The sequence below is a fragment of the Rhinolophus sinicus genome, chromosome 4 (genome assembly GCF_057876585.1).
Source record: "Rhinolophus sinicus isolate RSI-liver-muscle chromosome 4, RSI-T2T, whole genome shotgun sequence".
NCBI lineage: Eukaryota > Metazoa > Chordata > Mammalia > Chiroptera > Rhinolophidae > Rhinolophus > Rhinolophus sinicus.
Genome location: NC_142504.1, coordinates 14,611,086 through 14,634,846, shown reverse-complemented (window position 1 = coordinate 14,634,846; position 23,761 = coordinate 14,611,086). Strand labels below are relative to the sequence as shown.

Sequence of the window (23,761 nt, the reverse complement as noted above, 5' to 3'; positions counted from 1 at the left end):
TTCCCTGAACCGTATTGCTGATATTACCGGGGGGGGGCGGGGGGGGGGGCTCCCATTTTAAATCATTGCTTTCTGCATTCTCGTGATGGTACTGGGAAGATTTTTTTTTTTTCCAAAGGAAGCAAGTCATCGTTTGTGAACTGTCCAGCGTGGTTAAAAAAGTATCCCAGTTTAAAGAGAAAGAAAACTCATTCAATAATTTTTCCTTTATTTTCTGTTGCAGTTGCGCAATTTTTTTCCTAAAGTAGCAACCTAAGCCTAAAATGAAAACGCAAAACAATCTGGTTTCTACAGATTAGCCTTGTGACTAGACGTTTCACAAACACATTCTTAATAATAAAAAATTTAATGGGCTGTTTAAAAAATGGAGACATATTTTTGTTGTGTCTGGAAATGTTGAAAAAGAGACATTGGTCTTTTCATTTATTTCCAATAAATACAAAATGTAATCTTTCCAGAATATTTTGTAGGACATAATTGGGGTTTGAAATTGTTTTGGTTTTTTAAAGTTCATAGGCTAGCATCTACGGAGCAGTTGCTTAATTGATATTTGGTTTGCAGTTCTGCAATCAAAAGTCAGTTGTATTTGATGACTGATGTTATTAAAAACAAAGCTCTAAAACTCTAGGGATTCCAGTTCAGCTTTTCAAACATTGACAGCCATAAATGTCCCTTTGGGCAGCAGATTCAGCTGAGATTATTAGTTGAACCCCACCAGGAAGGAAAATCTAGCAAGTTGTGTTGTGAAAAAACTTTAATTGTTTGGGCTGGCATTTGTCTGGGTGTGTGTGTGTGTGTGTGTGTGTGTGTGTGTGTGTGTGTGTGTGTTAGGTACATGAGTAGGTCATGGATAAAATTAAGAAATATGGACCATAACAATTCAGGAGGTTATGCTGTGCCACAAACCAAACAGAAACAAATAGAAAAAAATTCAGGGTTAAGACACCTCCTGGATATTTCTTGTATCTCTAAGCCCTTTCTAGCCGATACCTCTTGACAATTTAATGGAGGTTGAACTTGGGTGCAGGCCTCTCCTCTTTCATTTATTCTTCCCTAGTCTAGGTTTAAAAACAACAAAAATATGTATTGAATTTTACCTGCTCTCTCTCGCTCTGTTTTCATATTTTAAGAGCATATGTCTTTCACAGCAGGTAGACCAACATTTTATTGTCCAAGCAAGATGGCAGAAAGATTCAACTAGGAGGTTGTCTCAAAGATCATTAATCCTGATGGCCTCAAAATCAAGGACTTGACTCCGGGTGGCTAGTAAACCCAAAGTGGAAAAACATAAACAATATCCAGCCTGAAACAAATCACATAGAATAAATGAGCAAAATCAAATCAGGAATTTAGAATTAAGAAGTGCATGGTCAGGTTCTAAGCCACCCTGATTTTGATATAGAAAGTATAAGTACTATGGGCTCTAAGCCAAATCAATCCACCTCTGGGTGCCTTGTCTTTCTGATTCATTAACATGAAAGGTTGGATAATGGGTCCCTTTCAATTCCGGACATTTAGGCACAAATAGTCCTAAGGCGGAACTTCTATGTACTCTCAGGATTCAGGCAAAAGTAGTCTCATCTACAGCAGAGAGTCACCAAAGTTAGCCATCTAAGAGTAGCTTATCTGATAGGGACACGTTAACTTGTGTCTTTGTGTGTATTGAAAAAGCCATAGTATTTCTAAGAGTTAGAAATGTATTTTACAGTCCCATCCAATAAAAAAGAAAGATGCTGTCCATGCACCAATTTCAAAATTTTAAAACAGAACATTTGCCTGTCATTCAAAATAGTACATTAAAGACTCAGACTCCTAGAGCTTCTACTGCAAGAATAATTATTCTCCAGGAAGAAACACAAACAGCAGTGACCGTTTTGTTTTGTGTTTTTTTTTCCACAGACGTGCTCAGCCATCAGAAAAGCTTGATAAATCCCTATTTAGTATGCATTTATGCAGTGATTACATGAACTTTGACCCCTGAAGAGCTGTAGCAATTAGCTTGAGTGTCCAGTGTCTTCTCCCACCATTCCCCACTGGCTTCCTTGGGTCTTCCTTTTTCATCTCAGTAATTTGTGTACTAGGAGGGCATAAAATTTTAAAGTTGACTTTCCACCTGAGGTATCTGCTTCTGCACAAGTCAATTCCCCCTTCTCACCCGCCCCCACTCCTGTCTAAACAGCCATTTCAAATGGATATTGGGGCTCTGATTGTCAATATTACTCAAACGCAAATGGATTTCAATTCAATCTTGCCCTGTACTTTTGCAAAGAAGATAAACTCTAATGGCCCAAAGAGCTTCATTTCATAGCTCGTGGCATCTGAAATAAATCGGATCTTTTCTGTCAGGCTAATTTAACGTTTTTTTAAAATATTCAATGTAATTTATTTTAAGTCAAAGGAAACCTAGAGGATGGGCAAAAGGCTGGAGGAGGACGCAAGAGAAGGACAGCTGGAAGCTCCTCTCCCCCCCTCCCAAAACAAGAGCCAGGAAGGGAGATGAAAGTGTTTTAACTTTCTAGTAAACACTGTTTAGCAAAAGAATAATAGGAAAGTTGCCGCTTTCCCAAAGAGGAATGGAACTATAATTGTTGCCTTTAGCGGAGAGCTCAGATAAACCGCTGGGACTCATTCTAAAGTGACCCATCACTGCATTCATCTCTTCTTGAACTTTCTGTGAACCTGAGATTAAACAGGGGTGAGCAGCTAAGCAGTTTGTTGTTAGCAGCCTTTTCAACAACCCTTTCAGACTGAGTAAATATTGATCAGTTTGAATCTGATTGCCTCGGAGGAAAACACCACGGCATCTGAATAGCCTCCAAAAGTAAACTTTCAAAGGTGAAGCCGAGAGCAGACCTCAGAGCTACAGCAAGCTCTTAACTCAGCCTAGTTTGGGGATGCCCTGAATTTCGGGAGTACTTTCCATGAATGTGAACGAAGTGAGGAAAAAGCATTTGAAAACTGGAGTTTTATATTGTACTTATCCCAAATCCCTAATTGAGACTGTTGTCTTTTTATAATTTATCAATAAAATGTTATTTTCTGTTTTCCCATTGCTGTCATTGTTCAAGGAGCTAACTGTACTCCTCAGAGACCAAAACGGAAAAATAGAGACCTTGAAATTAGGATGTGTTAAAGCGCCTTTGATTTAATCGATTGGGACAACTAAAAAGATACAAATGTTTTTTCTTGTTGAAAGGTATATTAATGCTTCCTAAATGCATTGCTTATTAACTGATTTATTCCATGACCTAAAGAAGGCTTGAGATGTTTACCTATAATTTATCGTTCTCTTCTGAGTTACATTAAAACCACCACCTTGAAGATTGGAATCTCCGGGATTCCAGCACGTCGGGCCCTGCTTTTGGATATTGAAATCTCGGCAGTGGCATGCAAATGGCACTTTAGCACATTAAAGTATTTGGGAACCAGCCATCTGTTTTGCTGTGTGGCCTTACACTAATAAACAAAAGATACTGTATAAGGCCAGGGAGGGGAAATGAAAGAAAGAGTTGGCCGACTTTGAAGTTCTTCTCCATCCACTTGAGTCTTTTAGAGGCAACCCCAGAATCCAGGAGCCGAGGGGAGGGCACCGGGTGCCCTTGATATGGCCGCAGCAACTGTGCCTGCAAAGTCCAAGCTTGCCCCCTTTGACAGGGAAGTACAGGAAATCTCATGGGTGTTCTAGGGGGGCTGCAAATTTTGAGTTTTTGTAGGATTTCCTCCTCCTACCGTTAGCCCATCCTTTGTAAAACACCCTTTGGAGAGGAAGGAAGTCATATGTCTGTATTTGTTGTGATGCCGTAAAATTTTTGCTCTACCCTTGGGGCTAAAATTAAAGCCTCTAAAAATGTGTGAAAGTAAAGGAAAAGTGTTAAGGAATCTAGGCGAGCCACTTGGAACTCTTTGATTTGCTGGCATTCTGTTTGAGAGCAAACACATGCTTTGGTCATGAGTGACATGAATATTGAAATGGGCTTCGGCATGATTTCCACAAGTTCACCTGGAAAAACCTGTTGAGCCCAGAGAAGAAAATAAAAACTTTTTTTCTGGCATGGAATTAGAACTTGAGGACCCATTACAGCCATGATGTCTATGAAATCAAAGCTGAATGTGCTGGGAATGAGATGTGTAACCTAAAGGAGATGGGAGGGGGCATGTAGAGGGTGCCAGGATGGGATAGATATGGACAGGAGCCATAGGAGGAGGTATACAAGGGTTTACTGGAAAGAGACCACACTCAATTTAAAGGGTAGAATATACTGAAACACTGATAATCCAAAAACAAGGAAGAAGCATGGGATGGGGACCCCATCTTCAAACAGCTTTATACTGGAGCTAATTAAATGTGAATGTCTTAGCTCTTGGTTCACTGATGTGAGGAAAGACTGACTGAAGAGTTTTGGCTTTTGAAGGGAGTTCTGTTTATATATATGTCAACATTCAGTTGGAGGTGAAAAGGTTAGCACTTGACCCAGGAAGTACCCATGTTTGTTTCAAAAATAGATCTGCTTCATAAACTTCTTCACTATTTTTTCCATTATGAACTTTGATTATAATAAAGGAGCTGTTGTTATTTTAAAGGAAATCAGCCTCTTGTTGACATTGGTCAGGTGCAATTACACTCATGGGGAAGCTTCACCTACCTATTAGAGAGCACTTACTTTTTTTTTCAAGGGAAGTCCCACCTCCTTGAAAATGCACACCACCTGTCTCCCCTTCCCCACATGAAATGAGCCAACTTTGTAGGAACCAACAAATAGTAGCCAAGCCAAATACACGGATGCTTAAGCATATCTGAAACTTGAATGTATTTATTACAGACATCTTAAGACCCGTAAACTCTGCTCTGGATCACATCACTCCAGGATCTCAGAGCTGCTCATGATTGTACAGGAAATGGGGAATATCATAGGCTCACAAAGGATAACTGATAGAACTCAGTGTGGTACTTCAGGGACATCAAAACATTGTGCGACATGCAAAAGACTATTCACGAATCACACAAAATATACATTCATTGTGCCATCCATCACATTAACAATTGAGCTGAAAATACACCATGTCCAGCTAAGATAACTGTAGAAAGAAGAAGCTCATTTGAATAACACCTTTAGGTTCTGAATAATCCAGCACAGAGTTGAAATAGAGTGTTGTGGCCAGAGAAACAAGAAAGGGGTGGGGATGAAGGGAGACTTAAGCACAGGAAGCAAGATTTCTGAACCTTGTGTTCTGCAGGCTTTCTTAACTCACTAAAAGAACAAATTGAGGCTACCCTCTGAGGCAACTGATTGAGTTGAAATGAGGCCTTTTATTCTTTAACCTAGAATCACATATAAAATTGTACCAGCTTTGAGAGTTTGCCCACCCTGTTTTAGTCACTTAATCTAAACATTTCTAAAAAAAAAATCTGTATAAAGATAAATCTCTCAGAACAAAGTATTTACAACCAGCAAACTCACACACATGAAACTGAATTAAATTAAAAAACGAATCGTGTAAACACACTCATAGTGCATCTCTTCTTCATGAGCTCCTGGACTCTCTCCTTTCTATCATTCTTTGAGGTCAAAGTAGGAGAGAACTGTAAATATACAGATAGATAAAAGATGAGAGGCCTTTCTCTGACATGTTTCTGCTGGCAAAGGAGACTTTTCCAAAGGGCATCTGAGAGGAACAGAAGGTTCTGCGGAAATTGCCTAAAAGTAGGGAGGGGTGTTAGGAGCCATCAGAAAATTGATGCTGCCACCCAATCTGCATTAAGGAGTTAACATCCTCCACCCCACCCCACCCCCCAGATCAAGTGAAGAATTCTTTGGAAACACATTATCCTGCCCAGGAGCTCCCCAGATAGGATCAGAAAGAGAGAGACTGCAAATGGAAAGGAAGATAAGCTAAGAATGTGCTTTGGGTAAGAAGTCCCAGCCCAGGAGGAGCCTGGGCTGCGGAGTCTGGGGCTGGGCCGACCTCAGTGGGAGGGAGTCAGGGTGTCTGAGGTAGAAGACCCCGGGGAAGGAACGCAGGGCGAGGAGCTGGACTTCTCTGAGGATTCCTCGGCCTTCTCCTCGCTTCCCGGCGGCGTGGCGGGAGAGATGGGCAAGAGGCCCTCCTTCTCTCGTTTCTTCTGCTTCATTCGGCGATTCTGGAACCAAATCTTCACCTGGGTTTCATTGAGCTGCAGGGACGCGGCAATTTCCACCCTGCGGGCGCGCGTCAGGTACTTGTTGAAGTGGAACTCTTTCTCCAGCTCGGTGAGCTGCTTGGTGGTGAAGTTGGTGCGCACCGCATTGGGTTGACCCACGTAACCATACTCTCCAACTTTCCCTAGGGACAGGGTGGGAAGCGACGAGAGAAAAAGGTACAATTTTTACAATCGATATGAGATCCCCTACAGTTTCAGAACAATATTCAGGTAAACGGGAGATCAAGAATTTCACAACACACCAGTCTGGGGAGGGTGAGTGATGAGGTGTAAAGTGTTAATCTGAAGTCAACCATTAGCGTGGTCAGACCCGTGATTAATGGAGATATTAACAGAATTCCCCCAGCACACACACCTTCCCACTTCCTACTTCCAGAACCTCTAACCCTCAGCCCCTTTGAAAACACAACAGTCCCAAACGCTCCTTTGCCCCAACACACCAGGGCAATCTCCCCACGTCCTACAACACTGGTGTGTAGCAAGAACTTAAAATTGTGTGTATATATATATATATATATATATATATATATATATATATATATTTCCCTTGGAAACTAAGCATACAAACTCCTTCCACAATCATCAAGGGACATCCATGGAATGGCAAGACTGACCTGTTTTGGGAGGGTTTCTTTTGACTTTCATCCAGTCAAAGGTCTGCGCTGGAGAAGACGTCTCTGATGTAGGGGAGCGACAGGCTTCTTGGTGGCTGGCGTGGAGAGGGGACAAGGAGTTATTATACGTGGCCAGGGCCAGGCTCTGGTGCTCTTGTCCATATGAGTGGTGAATGAACTGAGGCGAGCCCACCGCGCCCCCGGCATAACCCTGGTGGTGGTGATGCTGGACCATGGGAGATGAGAGATTTCCAGAGTAAACAGCGGGAGCGCACGAGGGGTACCCACCACTTACTTCTGCTTCCTGATTTAACGCGTAAGGGCTGTAAGGCGCCCCGAAGTTCTGCGCGCCGTAGCTTGGACCACAACTCGAGTGGGAGTAGGACACCCCCAGGTTCCCGGGAGTCTGGTAGGTGGCCGTCTGAGGGTGGTGATGGTGGTGGTGGTGGTGGTGGTGGGGCGGGCTGATCTGCACCCCCCTGCCCACTAGGAAGCGGTCGTCGCCGCCACAGCTGTTGGCACTGACCGCGCACGACTGGAAAGTTGTAATTCCATGGTCGGAAGGGTAGGCTCGCGCTGAGCAGGTCCCCGAGTCGCCACCGCTGAGGATGGGGTATTCCAGGAAGGAGCTCATTTTTGCATTGTCCATCTGTCACTGAGTAACCGGGTCCGGCGAAGCCCTGGGTGACCGTGCCAACTTTCTCACTTCCTCCATGGGGCCGGAGAAGAAAAATGATATGAATGTACAGTGCGCAAGAGGGGGGGCCGGAGGGTGGAGGGCGCTACGGGAGGGGCACGTGACTATGTCAGCCAATGGCGGAGCCTCCTGCGAAAGTTTGCTGGCTCCCGCAGTGATGGATCACCGTTTCAGTGGCATTTAAATCCCCGGCGCTCCTCAGTCTAGGTGACGCGCAGTCGCCCCCCCAGGCAGCGGCAGCAGCTGCGGCGGCTGCTAGGGCAGATTCCGAGCTCTGGGGCGAAGGGGAGCAGAGGCTTGCCTTCCGCGCGCCGACTCCGTTCGCCCTCCCCCCCCTGAGGTGGGGGCTGGGAGGCATCCCTTTCTCGTCTCCGCCCCCTCCCCACCGTTCTCAGAAAGATGAACTGGCAAGAGGTGAGAAGGGAAGAGGGCTCCGTGCACTCTTGGGTCGGGAATCAGTGGGCCGGAGATCGGAGCGCGCCGAGCATGAAGGGTAGGAACCGGGCCAGCACAGCAGCCCAAGCTCCCCCGGAGCTTTCGCTGCACATTCCCTGCTGTGGTGCCTTGGGGCAGTGAGGAGCGCAGAGCATGGTGGCTTCGGTTAAAGATAGGCCACCAGCTCTCCAGACTCGGAATGGAGAGGAAGTGCGCAGAGGGCTGGCTGGGAGGGCGTGGAGGAGACGAGGACAAGAAAGAAACTTCCCTTCTTCAAGGAGGGTCTCCGAAACTTCTAACCTCCACCCCACCTCCCCCACGGACTATTAGCAGGGGTGTGAGGAGCTTCGGTAATTTGACGCCCGGGAGCTGGCTGAACCCTCGGAGCTGAGCTCGCCGGAAAAGGCCGGGGCCGCTGGGCTCTCCGCCCTCCCTCTCTCCTGGCTCTCCGCCCCTTTCTCCTCCCCACTCAGCTTTGCTCTGGGAGCCCTATGGGATCCGGAGCAGCTCGGCCGCTAGATTTTGAGGGTTAGGAGGCGGGGGAGAAAGATGACGCTAACGGACGTGGCCAGCGTGGGGGCCGGGCCATGCGCTGCAGGCCATCTGCCGGCTCCCCAAGACCCAGGAGCCGGCGCGCTGCGGCTGAGCCCTCAAAGGGCGAGACTACAGCTCCCACAAAGTACGCTCAACTCCCACCCCTCGCGCAACGTTTCTCGTTTTCTGGAGGGAGAATGTTAGGAGTTGATAGAGCTTCCTTTATTCACCCCCCCCCCATTCTACTGCGTATCTGAATTGGGGATGGGGGGCTGGCAGGTGGGAGGGGCGGTGGACAGATGGCTGATGGTGGACGGGACATTTTCTTCTTCCCCCACAACACCTCCTCCCTTTTGTAACTGTGTAGTTCCTTGTGTGAACCTTCAGATCTTTCCCTAGAGAGACACGTGCAAATCTGAGCGTCATTCTAGGCCAGGGGTCCTGTTCTCCATCACCCTCATCCTACTCTGATTCTGACGGGGTCGTTAATTGCTGTTTACTGTTAGGTTTCATGTCAACCCTTGGCTTGTGGAGAGAAAAGGCCAAACAGAGGCCGAGAATTGATGCATTCTTAGGTAGAAATCCAGAGATCATCAGGAAGCTTTGCAGCCAATGCTGTGTCGATTTTACTCTGACCATGTTTACCACATCGGAATTAGACAAATGAAATTTATCTAAGGATTGTATTCTGAGTTCTGTTCTCCATATACAGCAGTTCCCTCAAAACGTGTCCTCCCAAGAGGGAAAACTCTTGCAGACATTTGACTATGGATTCCCTCAGTGGCAAAGAAACATTTTCCCTAAACATTTCTTTTTGGAAAGTTATTTTTCTGTGACTTTTGACCCATCCCCAATCACGGTTAAGAGGGAGCACAGGCAGGAAAGGTCACTCCTGACCCCATTTCAGCATCTGGGGAACTTCATCCTGGAGAAGGGAAAAGGCAAGGCGGCCCTCCTGGAGGCGGCTTCCTTGGGAACGCAAAGGCCTCCAGCGACGGCGAGAGAAGGGGCTACTATGGGGATGGAGGCAGGACATGAGGAGGTCCATGCTGGCATTGCGCACGATCTGCAATCCGAGCCCAAGCTCGTCAGTGTGTTCTCCCCCCTGCCTTATTCCTGCCCCTTTGTTGGCCTCCACCGCCCGGGGTTTACGCGACGCCCTAGGCCGCAAGGCTCGCGCCGCAAAGCCACCCCCGCCACAACCGCTGTCCTTCCTCTGCCAGTTCTCGACCTCTGCTCTCCTCTCTTCCTCCCTCCCGGGCTCTTTCCAGGGCCAGCAGGGGTGGGTGTATTTCTTGGGATCACAAGCTTGCACGGGCACACAGGCAGGCACTTGAGCCGGCTACCCACCCGCCTCAGCGCACTGCTCCCCTCTCCCCGCAGGCCCGGCTCTCGCAGCTGAGCCCGCTCCGCCCCGGCTGGCCGCCCTGAGCGCTGCTCTCCCGGTGCTGCTCACAAAGGCAGCCTCCCTGGCCTCGAGCCCGCAGGCTTCCGTAGCTCCCCACCCCCACGAAATCCTGGGGCTCATTCTGCCCGGTAGGAGACCCTCGGTCCTCTAGGCAAGTAGGCCCCCGCCCTACGACTCGAGCTAAAGTCCCTTTAAACGCCCGGGGAGAGTGGGTGGAAAGCGAGCTTGGCCACTATTTAAATGATCTCCTGCAAGCGGCTTGCTGGGCTCCAAACGCCTCTTTCGGGGCTCTTCTCCTAGAGAAGGAAGGAGCGAGGAGGAGACAAAACGCCGCTGCGGAGGCCGCGAGCTGTTCCTGGCATACGCGGCTCAGCCAAGCTGTTGTTTTAAAAGAGCAATAAAAATGAATTATGACTAAACGCCTTCTAACTTAATGCTTTCGGACGGGGATCCCCGGCAAATACGTAAGAGGATTTTTATTTGTGCATGTGTTCCTGCAATTGATCTCTTTGATGACATTCTCATTCATAGAAAGCGTTTGATTTATGAGCGTAGGACGAATCGCAAACGGCGGCTCAGCCCTGGCCGCCGCCGGGCCGCCCTGCTCCGCGCCGCGCCCGGGGCAGGAGACCCGCCAGGGTCCTCACACGCCTCCGCCGCTGCTGGGATTTAGGGGTAAAAGGGTGGGGGAAGGTAGATAGCAAACCCTTGGAGAAAGACCATGATTTCATTGTAACTTCCAAGCCTTTGCTATTAAGAGCTGGGTTCTTAAATCAACCCGCCCCCCACACATGTTGCTTACACGCTGCGTTTTCTCACGGTAAGTAGCCGTCAGAACAGAGCTCAGGAAGGGAAAAATAAATATGGGGAGACATAAGGAGGGGGGGAAAAAAACAGAACAACCCAGTAACATACCCTAGATCACATTTTATTGATATTTCATTTAAAGTGCTTTATCTCTCTTTCTAGAAACTGGATTAATTTATAACCTAGGGTGCAGAAATACTCCATTTTAAATCTCAGCTTGCTAACCTGACTTCAAAGCTTTAATGATCCATTATTTGCCATGTAAACAGATTTAAGAATGAAATATTGATTTTTCTGACCCTTAAAAAAAGAATCCTAGAATGACTGAACCAGAGGATTGGAAAGAACCCTTTCTGAAGTGCATTTTCCGGCTAGTAACCATCATTTGGTTTTATTTTTGTTTTTCTCTATCTTTTAGGTCTGTTTGCCTGGAGCCATCAGCAGCTGGGAAACTAATCAACCACACTGAAAATGTTCGGGGATTTGTGGGGGAGGGGTTGGAATGTAGATGTTTGAAACAAATGTGTATAAATAAATGAATTCTTGATAACTTAGTTATTGACCTGGAGATTGGTAGCTTGTTAAAGAAACTCCGCGTTCCTTCTTCCTGGAGTTGGGGGTTTCTATAGGCACTTTAATTTCTCCACTATCAAAAGCTTGGGCTTGCCCCAACTCTGAGGCTTCCCAATTCTGTTTCTATTACCAATTTAAATCTATGGCTTGAACCTCTACACTGAAAAAACAAATCCATTCCCTTAAATTAAAAAAAAAAAAAAAAACACTTTTCAAAAGCCCTAACCATTTTCTGGCTTTCTTTTTTTGTTGCTGTCTATTGAAGATTTTGAACATGCCCCCTTAATAAATATATTAAAATTGAAAAAGAAGATGAATTGTGACCAGAATTTTATTTACCAAGTTAGACTAAAAGAAGAAAAAGAAACCGTTAGGAGCCTTGAGAAAGAGGGGTAGAAAAAAATAAGAAAGCTACTTATAGCAAAGGAGAATTTATTCTACCAAAAATACGCATGACAATGCATCCTAATGTAATACAAAAATAAAAAGAAAGTGAAGATACAATTATATGATCACTTTCTTGCAGGCCTCATATATTGCTTTCAGTAAATCACATAGAGGGTTGTTGGATTAGATTTCAAACAACTAAAACTCCAAAATAATCTGTAAAAGATGCCTCTGAAACTGGGTCAGGGGAATCACTAAACAGAAAATCTTCAACATTTAGAGGAGGGAGAGAGCAGGTCAAGAAGAAAATAAAATAAAAATCAACTCAGAATAAAAGAAGGCAAAACCACCTGGTCAAAGGGGTTTTTGTTTTGTGATGGTTTGTTTTGCTTTAATGTTTTTAGTAATTCAGATGCTGCAGGTCGATTGTGGTGAGTGTGTCTGTAAAAAAGTCAAAGCTGTCAGCTGAAATATCTACGGGACTGTCGAGGGAACCTGGCAAACTGGGCGAGACTGCATCTGAAAGCTGCAGGCAGGAATCTGTGGAAAAAACGTTAAAGTCCTGCAAAGAGGGGACCTCGAGGGCCTCGGGACTGTCATTGTTTAGGCCAGAGCCACAGTTCTGGCCCATTGTTGACAAGCAGTTAGGAACAGTGGGTGACTGGTGCTGAAAATGTTTCAGATTTTTCTCATTGCTGGTTAAAGGCGAAACTGGGAAACTTTGGGAGTCGCCATTGTGTCCATTGGGAGCCTGCTGCTGAGAGAGGGCATTTTGCTGAAAAGTGTAACCTTCCCTCTCCAGAAGGGCCCCGGAGACGCTGAGGGCTTGCTCAAAGAGCGACTTCTCCTCCTCGTCCTCGTCCACTTTCTCAGAGTCTTCCAGGCTTTTAAATTTCCCGTCGCTGTTTTGGTTCTCCTTGCACTGGGTCTGCCTCTTGTGCTTCATCCTCCGGTTCTGAAACCACACTTTCACTTGTCTTTCAGTCAAATCCAGCAGCGCTGCAATTTCCACCCTTCGGGGTCTGCAAAGGTACTTGTTGAAATGAAATTCTTTTTCCAGCTCTAAAAGCTGCGTGTTGGTGTAAGCAGTTCTCAGGCGCCTGGAGCCCCCTCCGCTGCCATCGGCGATTTCCAGGGATTCTGCGGAAAGGGAAACCAACAAGAGACACACGCACAGTTGGAGGTGGAGGGGTCCGAGCGGGGTTATTCCACTGGAGAATAAATATAGCAGAAAAAATCAACGGCAACAAAATGGCCGCCCCTGGATGCAGTAGAGCTATTGTGCTGCCTTTCCTGGGAGCCCAGCCCGGGAAGACCCCATCTCTTCCACCTCCATCCGATTCTTTCCTGGAGCTCCCCCCAACCTCTCCATCCGGGAGCAAACTTTATATTACCCACACCACAATTTATAATTAATGCATCAGCTGCTTAGCTGAGCAAGAGCGATCTATCACTCTTCATTACTGTCAAAAAGCCAAACTCTAGGACAACTAGACAAGAGGAGGTCAGTTCCAACTCAAATAAATCATCCCACATTACACAAGTTAGGGAAAGTTTCCCCCCCTCTTCTTAAAAATATATATGTCTCATTGTGGAGCGCAGGATGCCTTTTCTCTCCATCAAACCCACTTGTGAGCCCACAGGGGAAGGGAAGGCAGCCAAGCATCTCTCCCTCTCCGCCTTCTCTCCCAGCCCACGCTCCCCTCCCCCTCCCCAGAACCGCTCTGGGGCAGCCCCGAAGGGAAAGAGGGTCCCGGGACCTGGGGCCAAGTCTTTGGACTGACCTTTGTGGCTGAGGCAGGCAGGGCCGGTGGCGGCGGCGGCGGCCGAGGCGGGCGGCAGCGCGGTTTTCTTGGCCGCCTTCTTCTCCTTCATCCAGGGGTACTCGGGCGGCTGCAGGGTGCCGGCGGGCACTGGGCTTCCGCGGCTGCCCGCGGGGCTCGGCTTGGGGCGGCCGCCAGCGCCGTGGCGAGGGTGACTGCCCGGGTTCAGACTGGGAATGGTCTGCTCAAAAGGAGGAGGAATCAGTGTCGAGTGTGAAAGCGTCGAGGTCTTGATTGATGAACTTTGAAATGTATCAGCGACAGGGGGAAAAGATGTCAGGCACTCAGCGAGCGACGGCTGGCTATTGATAAAACCAATCTCTCGCTCAAATTCGTAATTCATGGCCTTCTCCTTGGAGCCCCCTCGGAGAAAAAGTTCCCTCTTCTGGAGGGGCTTTGGGGGGGCGAGGCCCAGGAAAAAGGCGAGTGCGGAGGGAAAAAAAATCTATCATAGAAGATCGCTGCTGGGGTGTTTTTTTTCTAATTCACTGATTACAGCCGTATGGGGACCGCGCTACTATTAAACTATTGAATTCATGGAGACAAGGTTGAAATTGGACCGAATTGGCTGTCACATGATTGCTTCTGCCCAATGACAATTTGGGCTTTAATCAAAAGAAGCCACTGTCTGTTTGATTGATCCAAAAAAGTCGGGAAGGAACGCCTCATTGGGGGCCAGAGAGGCTTTATTTACACTTTTTTCATGGCAAAAATACATATATGTGGGTGTGGGTGTGGATGCCCGGGAGTGCGTGGGGGCGAGGGTGCTTGCCTGCCTTCCGATCAGCAAGGACCTGGTGTGTGCGCCTGAGAATGCGTGTGCGTGTGTGAGAGTGTGCGAGTGTGAGCTCTGCTGCTGGTCCCGCCGGCGGCTGCCCTCTGCCTCCCCCGCACACTCCGCGCATTGTTTGGGACTGTCGGGAAGACGCCTCGCACCTCACAAATCATTTAAGCACCTCAGTCTGACGCCTGCAGTCATTAACAAAGTAATCCATTAATCTTCAAAGTTTTGACACCCGAGGGCCCGCATCCCAGCCACATAAGTTCTGCTAAGGCAGGAGGAAGGAGCAGAGGGAGAGGAGAGATGACACAGGGAGAAGAGAGAGAAGAGAGGAGAGGAGAGGAGAGGGGAGAGAGGAGAGAGGAGAGGAGAGAGGAGAGAGGAGAGAGGAGAGAGAGAGAGAGAGAGAGAGAGAGGATTCTTCCCCCCCCCCCTTTTATTTCCTTTATCCTCCTCCGCCTTTTCCAAAACCAGTTCCTGGATCTCAGAACTGTTCTCTCTATCTTCCTTCCTCTGTCTGTCTTTCCTACTTTTCCTTTTTTTTGTATTCTCCCCTCTCCCCCTCCCTATCTCCTCTGTCACCTCTCCTTCCCTCATCCCCTGACCCTCACCCCCTTCCCAAAGCCCTGCTACGAGTCCGCGCCCCCCGGACCCGGACCCCAGCCCATTGTTAGCCGGCTTTTCCATGGCAGTTATGCGTCTGGCTCCAGAAGGAAGCGGAAAACGGGAGGCGGCTCTCGAAGCTTCCCGACCTTCCTGCGCCATCAACTTTTCAGGAGTGGCTGGAGAGAAATAGATGCATGTGCCAAGCGAGACAACCACCCAGGGCCATGTGTCCAAATCCCTGTAGCCAGGGCGGCGGCCAGCCAAAGAAATGCCGACCCGAGCGGGTGTGTGCGGCTCCTGGCATTCTGGGTTTCATACCCGTAGGGCTCGGGTGCGGTGAGTATTTCTGATTTCCAGGAAGTCTGTTGGAAGTTAGCAGGAGGGAGAAGGCGCTTGTCTCTCTCTCTCTCTCTCTCTCTCTCTCTCTCTCTCTCTCTCTCTCTCTCTCTCTCTCTCTCTCTCTTTCCTCCCCTTCTTCTCCTCGTGTCTCTGATTTGGGGCTTGTTGATTCAGATGCAGTGAGTGCTCCCTGGCAGCCCGAATTGTCTCCCGCACCTTCCCGCTCCTTGGTCACCAAGGATGTTTGCACTGGGGTTCTGTTGTGGGAAACAGCACTGCGGATGAGACAGGGTGACCCAAGAATGAATCATAAAGGTTCTCTTTCTCTGTTCACGCTCTCTTTTTTTCCGATTCGGAGACTTGAGACTGAGCGCATCTTGGACTGTGCTGGAGGGTTCAAAAGATAACACCTTTAGGTACCAAACAATAACTTTTTAAAAATCCACCAAGCCATAAAGAGGGGAGGAGGTTGAGAGAGAAACCTGAAGGTGTCTCTTTTCCCCCAAACCCTGAGAATGATGATTCGCTTTTGCTTCCTTTGAAATGGACCAAGTGATCAGACTCCCCAAGCTGGCAGGCATCGGTGGCAGAAAAATAAATCATCCTGACGGCCAGGGAGAGAGAGGTTGGCGGGGGAGAAAAACCTACGTAGAAAACAAGACAGGCCGAGCAGGGCACAAGGGTAGGACTCCATCTCTGAGGCCAGCATCAAAGGGCTCCTGCGTTGGAAATTAAATATAAAGTGGCCTCCATCGTTGACTAGCCCAGAGCATCGCCTTACAGATAGAGATGCTATTCTGGAAAATGTGAGGTTTTTCAGTTTTCTTGCTTTTATTCCAAACAAAGCTCTGAAGGAAGTCTGGGCGCGATCAATCTTGTTCACCAAAAGCCTTGACAGCTTCTGGCCTTTAAGAACACATTTCAGCTTCGAGCTCTTTCCAAGATCAAATGTGGCCGAGCAAAGAGGAGAGCAGGAAACGCAAGTAAACAAGGAAAATATCTTTTTAAAGATATTTTTTTGGCAGAGGAAAGAGTTATAAGGCTGCTTTTAAGAAAGGTGCTTTGCGGACTCTGGAATGGCAGCTTTTGGCATTTGGTTTTACCAGAAAATATTGAGGGGCTAAGGGGAGGGGGAGCTACAGAGAAGGAGCAGCCAGCGCTGTGCTGCCCCCATATCTCCGCGGCTTTGTCAGGGGCTGCGTGGGTGAGAGCTTTCTGCTGCCTCAGCGGCCTTAATTCAAATACCATCTGGAAGAAAACCCTTTTCTTTGACCATTCAACACTGAAATCTTCCCCAAATCTATTGCTTTAACTCAGGAGATATTTTAATAAGGATTTCTTTTTAACATCTAGGAAGCTGGGGGTGAGATCAATATTTTTTCTTTGAAAGCCAAAATGAATGCCTTGACTGGCAAGATGTGGGAAATCATACTGGAATCTTATTTAAAAATCTCCGCCCTGAGGGAAGGAGGAAGACTCCGAGTCTCCAAACCGGTCAGCTAAAGAGTAAATTTTAGAAATGGTATCGTTGGGAGATTTTCCTCTCTGAATGGATGGATCTCTCTCTCTCTCTCTCTCTCTCTCTCTCTCTCTCTCTCTCTCTTCCCTCTCTCTTCTCTCCTCTCTCCCTCTCCCCCACCCTCACTGTTGCTTATTTTCCCAGGTAATTTTATGCACTTCTCTAAAACTATTACTTAAAAGGAAACTCCTGCATCTGCTCAGCTTGCTCAGTTCAGATGTGAACAACCAGAAGGGCGGAGGCTGCAGTCCTCACAAAGACTGGTTTTCCAGCCTCTGCATTTCTGAGGTGCGCCATATTTCAGCAGGGAACGTACCGTGGGATAGGGAGCAAATATACATCTTCCACATCCCAAACTCTTTAAAAAGAATATATATATATATATATATATATATATATATATATATATTCAGGAGCCCCAGGATACATGTGGCGGAAGCACCTCTGGCTGTGAGAGAAAACACCCAGATCTTTAAAGCTGCCTGGCTTTGCATCTTCCTAGCCCTTTTCATTTGCTTAAAACGTGAGGAGGTTTCCTAAAAGCAGCTCCTGCGGACTCAGCAGGTACCCAGAAATGGCTCCAGTGCCTGTTTCTAAAGATCATCTGAGGGAGCTTCTCAGGAGGAAGATAGGGGCCATGAAGATGGATATTTTGGATTGCAAACAAAATGGCGACATTTCCCATCTCTGCATCAGAAAGATACAATCCAGGGAGAAGGGGGATTTCTTTCTCACATGGGTCGCTCCTGATCCCCAGGTGCAGGTGGTTCCTCACTTCCAGCTTTGGGAGGGGGAAGGATGCTGATGGGGATGCAGTTCTGAGGTTTGCACTTTCTAAATTTGGTTCCTTCTCCGCTGAAGATGAAAAAATTTCCCTTTCCTGAGCCTGCCTTCGCCTCTGCCAGCCAGCCCGTAGGCAGCCCTATCTTAAATCCAGGAGTAGAAATGTAATGTTTAGCTACTGTAGCATCAAATGGAAGAAGTACTTATAAAATTGCATTTGTATTAGAAAGATATTAATCTCCTTGTTCTCTTCTCCTCCCCCTGGGGCCATAAAAGGAAAGCGGGGAGGGAAGAAGGAGAGGAAATAAATCCAGAGAATGGCAAATCCTAAACTCCGAGAGGAAACCGAAGCGAGGACTCCAGCAGTCCAGAGAAGGGTTCACGGAGGCTCCTCGGAGCTCAGTGCTTCTTGTGCTGTAGACCTGGGTGAGCAGTTCAGTCTCTTCCTCGGCTCGAAGCATCCGCGGAGAGACCAGTTGATTCTAGAAAGTGTTCAACATCCTCCGCGAGGCTGGCGATTCCCTGGGTTAAAGGCGTTGGCTGGTTCGCTTTGACCGGAGGAAGATCGTGGACCAGAAGACCGCCCTGCCTTAGTTCCTGGCGGGGCCGCCCGGCACCTGTGCGCCCCCCGCCGCGCCTTCGCCCGGCTGCCTTTGTTTCTCCCGCACTCAGCTCTCCGCAGCCCCTGCGCCCGCTGCCGGCCTCCGTGGCAGCTGGGAACCAGGCAGCCCAGCGGGCTGGCCGCTCGGCGTCTCCAAAGCTGCGGCCGCCAGGAGCTCCGGCTGCTTTACCGAGAATTCGCCGTGTTCCCGGACGAGCCGCCCGGCCAGGCCCCAGCTGGAGCTGCAGGGTGGCCGCGGCCTGCTCCGCCAGTTCGCCTCCGCCTCAATTCCATGCAGACCCCCATCTTCGGCCAAAGAACCTCTTCCGAACGCGGATATTATTCAGAATAAAAACTTTATTTTTTTGTTTTGTTTCTCAGTGTGAGCAGCAAGGAATGTAGAACTCTCAAAACAAATCTAGTCTTTTTCTCGTTTACAGGTTTTCTTCAGTTTCGCCGGATGTTACAAACTTAAATCACTGTTTTCGAAAGCTGGATCCTCTCTGGTATTATTGCATCATTACCGTTTTTATAAAGGAATTACATTTCCCTTTCAAATAAAAAAATTTCCTATGTACGCCAATACACTATTGAACAAAAGGCCCAAGAAACCTTCTGAACAATCAGGGTACAGAATTTCTTTAATATAAATACGAACGGATGGGGATAAATAATATTTAAAACTTAGATTATTCAATGCTTGCAAAAAAAATATAAATAAATCTGACTGTTCACCAGCATACACACACGGAAAGACGTACACTTAGTCATCCTTGCACAGGGAGCCCTGTTTCAAAGCGCCTTTGATTTTTTTCTCGCTCTTTACAAGAAGTGCAATAAAAAAAAAACACTAAAATTAAAAAAAAAGTAATCGCTTCCCCTCGGGAGCCATAATGTACGAACAAATTCACATTGAAGAACTCGGCTAGAAAATTTGTTCATATACCCTGTTTCTGATCAAAGAGTAGAGAAGGTAAAGGGTGCAGGGCCAGCGGCCGAGCGAGGGGCAGGAGGAGATAAATATCGCTACTGATACTGACAGTCATTCCAGCAACCAAGATTGCTACGTCACAAAAACTATAAAAACGCGTTACCAAAGAAAACAAAACGGGTGGGGGGAGGGAAAGGAGGGCGGACGAGAGAGAGAGAGAGAGAGAGAGAGAGAGAGAGAGAGAGAGAGAAGGGAGGGGCAGGAAAACCTTAAAACAAAAAAAGCAAACGATGAAGAAAGGTGGGGGTGGGGGGACTCTCCTGGCGCGCAGCCCCAAGCCCACCATCACAGGTGGGTGAGCTTGGGGGCTTCCTGAATTCTTCCCTGAGAAGGATGGTGGGCGGTAAGGTCCGTGTAGGTGGGGTGAGGCTCCCCTGGCCCAGGCCCGTGATGGTGACCGCTGCCCAGCGGCCCAGCACCCCCGTAGTCCATGGCAGCCGAGGCGGCGTGGGGGAGGTGAGTTAGGCCAAAAAGGGCCGGCCCAGAGTTGCTCATGGGCTCCACATAGCTGCCCCCTACGAAGACGGGGCTTCCCTGTAAGTGTGGGGTCCCATAGCTGCCGTTGCCCTGCAGGCCATGCGCGTGCGGGTCATAGTCGGGTGTGCCCCCCGCCCCTGCCCCCGCCGTTGTGTAGCGCTTCTGTGGGGGCGGTGGGGGCGCGCAGGTGGGCAGGGGTGCAGGGTAGGAGGCGGGGGGCAACCCGTAGGCACCCTGGGGGGGCTTGGAGAAAGATGGGGGCGACTGGGGCTCGTAGGGGACACTGTTGACCAGCGAATGCATAGAATTCAGATAGCCACCAGCGCCGGGGGGCACGGGGCTGCGACTTGGGGATTGGCCCCCTGATGACGTCAGCATGCCTTTTCCCTTCTGATCCTTCTTGTACTTCATGCGGCGATTCTGGAACCAGATCTTGATCTGGCGCTCGGTGAGGTTCAGCAGGTTGGCCATCTCCACGCGGCGCGGCCGGCACAGGTAGCGGTTGAAGTGGAATTCCTTCTCCAGCTCCACCAGCTGCGCGCTCGTGTAGGCCGTGCGCGCCCGCTTGGAGGATGCCTGCCCAGGCGGACTCTTGTCGCCGGCGCAGCTCTCCCCTGTCAGGACAGAAGAGAGAGGAAGAGTGGCGTCAGGGTCTGCCCGCAGCCCCGCCCAGCCTCTGACCCAATGAGGCCCCTCCTTGCTCCAGGCCCCAAAGAGTCCTCCATTTGTCAGGGCCCAGGAAGGGGGAGGGGGAACTGGGTGCTGGCCTCTGTCCTGTCCTAGGTAGCTAACCCCTCATTCAGTTAAATTGTAAATCATAGGCTCCTCCAAGGGGGCAAAGGACAGAAAAATCTAACCCCCCGTTTGCTGGTGTGTATTTCCTTCCTGGAGCTAGTCACTCTCTGACTCATTTATTGATCCTTCAGTCCTAGCAGACTACAAGCTCCCTGTGGGCAGGTCTTCACCATCTTCATTCCCTTCCTAGTACCTGGAATGTAGACCACCTAATATATGCTCAGTACACCTTTCCCTCTCTGTCTGAAAAATTGGACAGTTGCTCCAACTGGTCACTTGTTTAATCTCCCCAGTGGAGATGGGTGGAGTGGAAGCCCCAATCTGGAAGGCCTTCTCTTCTCAAAGGAAGAGATCTTATCAAAAGTATCCGTTTCTGGTGGGGAGGCCCAGGCCTCTGATGCTGGATCCTATTAATTAGGACTATCTATGTCATCAAGCAACCTGTCCCACCTTTGCCCACTAATCTTGTGCCCTCTGGTCCTCCCTGGCCCCCCAAATCCTGGCCCAGGAAGGTCCCTGATGTTCAGGCTCAGAATAGAGCACTGGTAACTGGAGAAGCCAGAGACAATGGTAACCAAGATACTGGGAAGCCCAAGACTCAGGGCCTGTCCTCCACTAGAGTCCAGTTGCAGGAAGCCCATGTGTTTCCTATTAGGATGACAAGTCCCAATCCCCTCCCCCAGGAGATCTCTGGCTGTCTTCATTATACTAAGTCTGAGTATGGCCTTCCCAGAGGTAAGGCAGCCACTCCATCTGCTGGAGCAAAAAATTAAAAATAGGCTCTGATTATAAGCAAAGCACTGATTCTGATTTGAAGGGTGATTAGGCCTGCTTTTATTCTGCCACATTTCAGTGTGGGATGGGTACCACTATTTCATTAGAAATAAGGTGTACTAAAAATAAAAAAAAGTGGAGCTCAAGTTTGCTCTGCCCCAAAGTTCCTAACTCCAAGAGTGGATTCCAAATTCACTAGGCCCCACTTGCTCTTTAAGAAGTCCAGAGAGACTTCCATCAGGTCTCTCTGAGGTTTCCTGGGCACACAGACTCCTGTCACCTCCCTAGTTGCAAAGACTCTGGAACCCTTTGTAGGGTGGAAAGAGAAGGGGTGAATTCTTGAAAATGTTCCAGCAATCCTAGATGGTGCTGGCTATGGCTGGAGGTGGCTTGGAGGACTGGGAGCCAGGCCAGAGGACCCTCCTCCAGAAGGCACCCCTTTACCTGAGCTGGAGCCGCTGGTTTTCTGCTTTGTGTTCTGCCGAGACTCCTTCATCCAGGGGAAGATTTGTTTGGCCACAGTGGGCGAGTTGAGAAGGGGGCTCTTGGCTGCGCTGGCAGGGGTAGGGTTGTTGCTGGCATTCTGAGGTGGGGAGACTGAAGAGGGGGGTGGGGGCGCGGCAGGAGCTGGTGCAGGGGGCTGTGGTGGTGGTTGCGGCTGCTGTGGGGCCGGGGGCGCGGCCTGGGGTGGTGGTGGGGCCAGGGGCGGCTCTCCCAGGCCTGGGGGCTGGCTGGGCGGGCCGCTCAGGGTGTGCAGACATGCCTCGCTCAGCTCGTGCGCCTTGGGGTGCCCCCCAGCGCTAGCGGGTGACTGGAGTGAACAGGCGGGTCGGTGGTACTCGCCGTCGGCGCCCAGTGCCACTGATGCTGGGTACGGCTGCTGGCTGGCATTATAAGCGAACCCGTTGGCTGCCTGGTAGGGGTAGCCACCGTAGATCGCCGAGCTGTCGTAGTAGGTCGCTTTTTGCATCGCGTTGTTTCACGATCTTGATCGCACACTCTGACAGGGTCTTGACACCCGTGAGGGCGCACATTGGCACGCCCCCGCGGTCACGTGACGCTCCGCCGCCAATGGCTGCCCTGCGCAGACCTGGGGGGGGGGGCGAGAAGCGTAGCGCTGTGAGGGCTCCGCGCAAATCCATCTTACTCTCAATAGCTAAGTGACATGAAAGCCATAAAAGAAAAAGTGGTCAGCAATATTTAGCAGCACGACTTGGCCCCGGGCGCAGAGAGCCCCGCTATAAAAAGCCGCTGGAATTTACTGACGGCTACAAATATTTGCTTAACTTGCGTCTGGAGTTGGGGGGTTTTCCGGGGAGAGAGGAGAAGAGTGAGTGAGGGCTGGAAGCCGGGTCTCGGGAGCTGAAGTTCAAAAGAAGAAAGGCTTGATGGGCTAGAAAGGAACCGGGTTGGGATCCTTCTTTTCCAGGGAAGAAGAAACTCAGGGTGTCCCTTCGCCTCCGCTCCTTGGCCTCCTCCAGCAGGGTCCCGCAACTCCTTCCCTCTGGAGATTTTGGGGCAGGGCCAAGGAGGCAAAGGGGAGCTTGAGTCGCCAATTTTTTTCTCCAGTCCTAGCTTTAGGACTGATATTTGTCAAAAGGGCCCTAGACACGGGACAACTTCCCATCCAGCCCCTTCTTGGACCTTCCAGAACCCAAGAGAGGTATGCACAATTTTTTTCAGGCAATTGCGCTACTCGACCCTACTGGGTTTCAGAAGCTGAGCTTGTTAAACAGTTAGTCTACCCTTGTGCAGGGGATAGATTCCAAATGAACCTCTTGTAGCTTAGACGGGGAAAGAGAAAACTTTAGATGGAACATCCTGTGTGGGGAGGGACCAACAACAACACCATCTCCAGCAAGTCAAACTCAAATCCTGAACAGCTTTTTACTCCTCTTCTTGTCCTATTTCTCAGGCAAGTTCCAGCAAGCCACTCCCACCTCTTTTCCCCTGTTACAAAAGGTCTCCAGACCCTCCTGCCTTGGACTTTCTGAGGTGCTGTTATTAAGGGCAACTATCAAATTCTACCTGTTAAAACATGATGGATTAGAGAAAAAAACAACCCACCAGGAACCTGAAAAACCAGCGTTCATCTCCATGACCACGGCTTGAACTCTCCTTCCAACTTAACGATAATAGGTTCTGTCTTAGAAACTGCTATGTAATTTGATGTATGGGGGTCATTTGGCTCCGGACGAGGGATGGAAGCACAAGCCATAAAATCTTGCCAGAGTTCCCTGATCTTTGTGTGCTGTTGTTGTTGTTGTTGATATTTGTTACTTGGCCTATTTGCCTGCTTCAGAAACACCAAGTAAAGGGCAACCCTGGAAACCTAAAAAGCAATTGAAAGCCTTCTCAAATATTTTTTTTATTTAGAAAGCAGTTTGCAGAACTGAAATCTATGTTTTATTTTTGTTTTCAACTTCTGCATGGTCAACCTCTGGCTTCACTTCAAAAAGTTCCGTGTGAGTTCATATATTCAAACACACACAGAGAGAATGTTAGTCTCTCGGACCATTTAACAAAATTATAATGACAAATTCATGAAGAAAATGATTTACACTTCACACCCCAACTATGTGTATTTGAATCCTGGAGTTATTCAAGTTTTCCAGGAA

At 48.8% G+C, this 23,761-nt stretch overlaps 3 protein-coding genes and 1 long non-coding RNA gene across 11 annotated transcripts in view; 1 reads left to right on the top strand and 3 right to left on the bottom strand.

Moving 5' to 3' along the window:
- Window positions 1-4,795: 4,795 nt before the first annotated feature.
- On the bottom strand, window positions 4,796-7,625 carry HOXA1 (homeobox A1). Its single transcript, XM_019726144.3, has 2 exons — window positions 6,814-7,625; window positions 4,796-6,321 (listed from the first exon to the last, which is right to left on the bottom strand). The coding sequence occupies exons 1-2, from the start codon at window positions 7,460-7,462 to the stop codon at window positions 5,966-5,968; spliced, it is 1,005 nt and encodes a 334-aa protein (XP_019581703.3). The 5' UTR covers window positions 7,463-7,625; the 3' UTR covers window positions 4,796-5,965.
- A 67-nt stretch (window positions 7,626-7,692) lies between these two features.
- LOC109444627 (uncharacterized) lies at window positions 7,693-11,248 on the top strand. The gene is made up of 2 exons (XR_002136911.3): window positions 7,693-7,924; window positions 11,113-11,248. It is a non-coding gene; the product is annotated as an uncharacterized LOC109444627 (long non-coding RNA).
- A 332-nt stretch (window positions 11,249-11,580) lies between these two features.
- On the bottom strand, window positions 11,581-17,096 carry HOXA2 (homeobox A2). The gene is made up of 2 exons (XM_019726142.3): window positions 13,439-17,096; window positions 11,581-12,794 (listed from the first exon to the last, which is right to left on the bottom strand). Exons 1-2 carry the CDS (start codon window positions 13,818-13,820, stop codon window positions 12,055-12,057), a joined length of 1,122 nt encoding a protein of 373 aa, XP_019581701.2. The 5' UTR covers window positions 13,821-17,096; the 3' UTR covers window positions 11,581-12,054.
- A 1,165-nt stretch (window positions 17,097-18,261) lies between these two features.
- Window positions 18,262-23,761, bottom strand: part of HOXA3 (homeobox A3) — a 45,204-nt gene continuing 39,704 nt past the window's right edge. For all 8 annotated transcript variants that reach the window (XM_088797692.1, XM_088797691.1, XM_088797690.1 and 5 more), the window contains 2 exons: window positions 21,588-22,233; window positions 18,262-20,188 (listed from right to left, as the gene is read on the bottom strand). In XM_088797692.1, the coding sequence (XP_088653818.1) occupies window positions 19,383-20,188; window positions 21,588-22,113 (1,332 nt within the window). In that variant the 5' untranslated portion in view covers window positions 22,114-22,233 and the 3' untranslated portion in view covers window positions 18,262-19,382. The remainder of the gene's footprint in view (window positions 20,189-21,587; window positions 22,234-23,761) is intronic.